At 39.1% G+C, this 2,735-nt stretch overlaps 1 protein-coding gene across 1 annotated transcript; it reads right to left on the bottom strand.

The window, feature by feature from the left end:
* Positions 1-1,785: 1,785 nt before the first annotated feature.
* On the bottom strand, positions 1,786-2,602 carry LOC108376375 (uncharacterized protein K02A2.6-like). The gene is made up of 2 exons (XM_017632579.1): positions 1,968-2,602; positions 1,786-1,855 (listed from the first exon to the last, which is right to left on the bottom strand). Exons 1-2 carry the CDS (start codon positions 2,600-2,602, stop codon positions 1,786-1,788), a joined length of 705 nt encoding a protein of 234 aa, XP_017488068.1.
* Positions 2,603-2,735: the final 133 nt, after the last annotated feature.

The following is a 2,735-nucleotide window of genomic DNA, read 5'->3' as shown; positions in this document are numbered from 1 at the left end:
GATTGCCAGATTATTATTGATATTTTCCTTTAAGCTCTTTTTATGCCTCCTCTTATTCCCTTAATAAAAGCTTCTAATACATTTTTGTTGGCTTCGATACTATATAATCCACCTCTTATAACTATGTACTTCTTCAATGCTATTTATACCGACATATATACATGCATACATATGTAAATTTACATACCCTTGCAATATGTTAGTTATCCCGTGGAAACATCTGATCATAAATTTTGCTTACTTATAGATGCAAACAATTTTGTTTTCGGTTACATTTGAAACAATATACATAGATGTAATACGAATATAATACCCACTTATAGTTTAGGCTAGTACAAAGAGTGATGTTAGCGACTATAATTTTCATAAAAACTCCATATTTCTCCTAAGTTCGAGTTTACGGATCTGAATAAAGATGTACAAAAAATATTAAAGACAATTTAAATTTACAAAAGATTAACTGTTAAATAAATTTACAAGCAGAAAGTTTTTATAGAAACTGTTACTATTTACGGTGGGTGATTCCGTGTATAAAAGACGATGATGTCTCTATTAACTTTTTATTCAATGCTATGCGTGTTACAACGTAGACCGAAAACAGCCGGCCATCTTTTTTTATATCTAAGCTAATTCATATATACATAGGAATAATGACAGGTAAGGAGTTTCCAGATTACTCTAACATTTCCCCCCGCTTATTTTTGAGAGTTTATTTACAAGGTTACTTTGAATTTAATTAATTACTAGAAAACTGAACTCATCGGTCAAATATCAAATCTAACAGTCGGTTTCCTTGCACGCTGTGATCTTCGAAGGCCTATCTCTTCATTGCATGCTGAAGGAGCTGGAACATCTGTTAACGATGATCTTTTACCCGTGGTATCCAATTCTCTTTTGCTGCCCAATGCATCGGTGTCGATCTCGATGTCCCCAGGATCTATGCTTTCGTTTAAATAGTCGTGTTTATCTGGACGCATTTGGTTTTGATGTCGTTTTATGGCCCATTAGATGTTTGGATTAAGTACATTTTGTTGCCCATAAGTTTGTGAATNCTGAACTCATCGGTCAAATATCAAATCTAACAGTCGGTTTCCTTGCACGCTGTGATCTTCGAAGGCCTATCTCTTCATTGCATGCTGAAGGAGCTGGAACATCTGTTAACGATGATCTTTTACCCGTGGTATCCAATTCTCTTTTGCTGCCCAATGCATCGGTGTCGATCTCGATGTCCCCAGGATCTATGCTTTCGTTTAAATAGTCGTGTTTATCTGGACGCATTTGGTTTTGATGTCGTTTTATGGCCCATTAGATGTTTGGATTAAGTACATTTTGTTGCCCATAAGTTTGTGAATATTTCCGCGTATCCACCGTTGAGATCCGGGGTAGTTACGANAAACTCATCGATCAAATATCAAATCTAACAGTCGGTTTCCTTGCACGCTGTGATCTTCGAAGGCCTATCTCTTCATTGCATGCTGAAGGAGCTGGAACATCTGTTAACGATGATCTTTTACCCGTGGTATCCAATTCTCTTTTGCTGCCCAATGCATCGGTGTCGATCTCGATGTCCCCAGGATCTATGCTTTCGTTTAAATAGTCGTGTTTATCTGGACGCATTTGGTTTTGATGTCGTTTTATGGCCCATTAGATGTTTGGATTAAGTACATTTTGTTGCCCATAAGTTTGTGAATATTTCCGCGTATCCACCGTTGAGATCCGGGGTAGTTACGAGCAAATATATTTTCCTCCACTGCAAATTTAGACTTAGTTTCCACCTTTTCGTTGTTACTTGGAAATAATGCTGCCAAAACGATTCTCGGTTGACGACCATGGAGCAATTCTGATGGCGATTTGCCTGAAATTGGATTTGGCGTAGCACGATATTTAGATAGGTATTTATACAAGGCCCGCTCAGTGTGCTGCTCATCTCTCATAATTTTTGTGAAAGCCTCTTTAAAAGTTCTTACCTCCCTTTCCGCAAGTCCATTTGACGCTGGATGGAAAGGAGCATGACGTTACGCTCGCAGAACTCTTTAAATTCTCGCGATGTGAATTGCGTACCATTGTCTGTAACAAGGGTTATTGGCAGACCCTCCACAGAGAAAATACGTTGCAGTGCAGCGATTGTCGTCATAGTTGTTGCCGCTGCCAATTCTATTGTATATGGGAATTTCGAATAAGCATCTACCACGATTAACCACATACGGTTGAAATAGGGACCCGCAAAATCCAAATGAAGTCTTTCCCAGGGACCTGACGGTTCTGGCCAAGGTGAAAATTCTTTTTTTGGCAAATTTGCGCTTGCTTGACAGATAGCGCAAGTAGCATGCACATTTTCAATTTGCTTATCAATACCCGGGATCCAAACGTAGCGTCTAGCCAACTGCTTCATTCGCTCTTTGCCCCAATGCCCCTCATGAAGAAGAGTCAGAACTTTTGATTGCAGTTGTTTGGGAATCACAATTCTAGTGTAATCCGTTTGCAGGAGTATAATGCCACTCTGCAAGGACAAACATAGCTTTCGATTAATAAATGGCTTAATATTACCTGGTACTTCGCGATTCGCTGGCCAACCAGATACANTAATGATACTTCGAGACATGTTGCAGAACGTCATCATTTTTCGTAGCGTCAGCCACCCATTTTGCCCCTAGCGGACATTCTTGAATTGCGGTATTGTAGATTGTATCGACATCTAGCATTTTCTTTTCGGACTCGTCAAAATATTTGTCCTC

Source organism: Rhagoletis zephyria, unplaced genomic scaffold (genome assembly GCF_001687245.7).
Source record: "Rhagoletis zephyria isolate East Lansing unplaced genomic scaffold, Rhagoletis_zephyria_1.1 Rzeph_scaffold_10320, whole genome shotgun sequence".
Classification (NCBI taxonomy): domain Eukaryota; kingdom Metazoa; phylum Arthropoda; class Insecta; order Diptera; family Tephritidae; genus Rhagoletis; species Rhagoletis zephyria.
The sequence above is the reverse complement of the archived record's forward strand: the minus strand, read 5'-3'. Positions and strand labels throughout refer to the sequence as shown.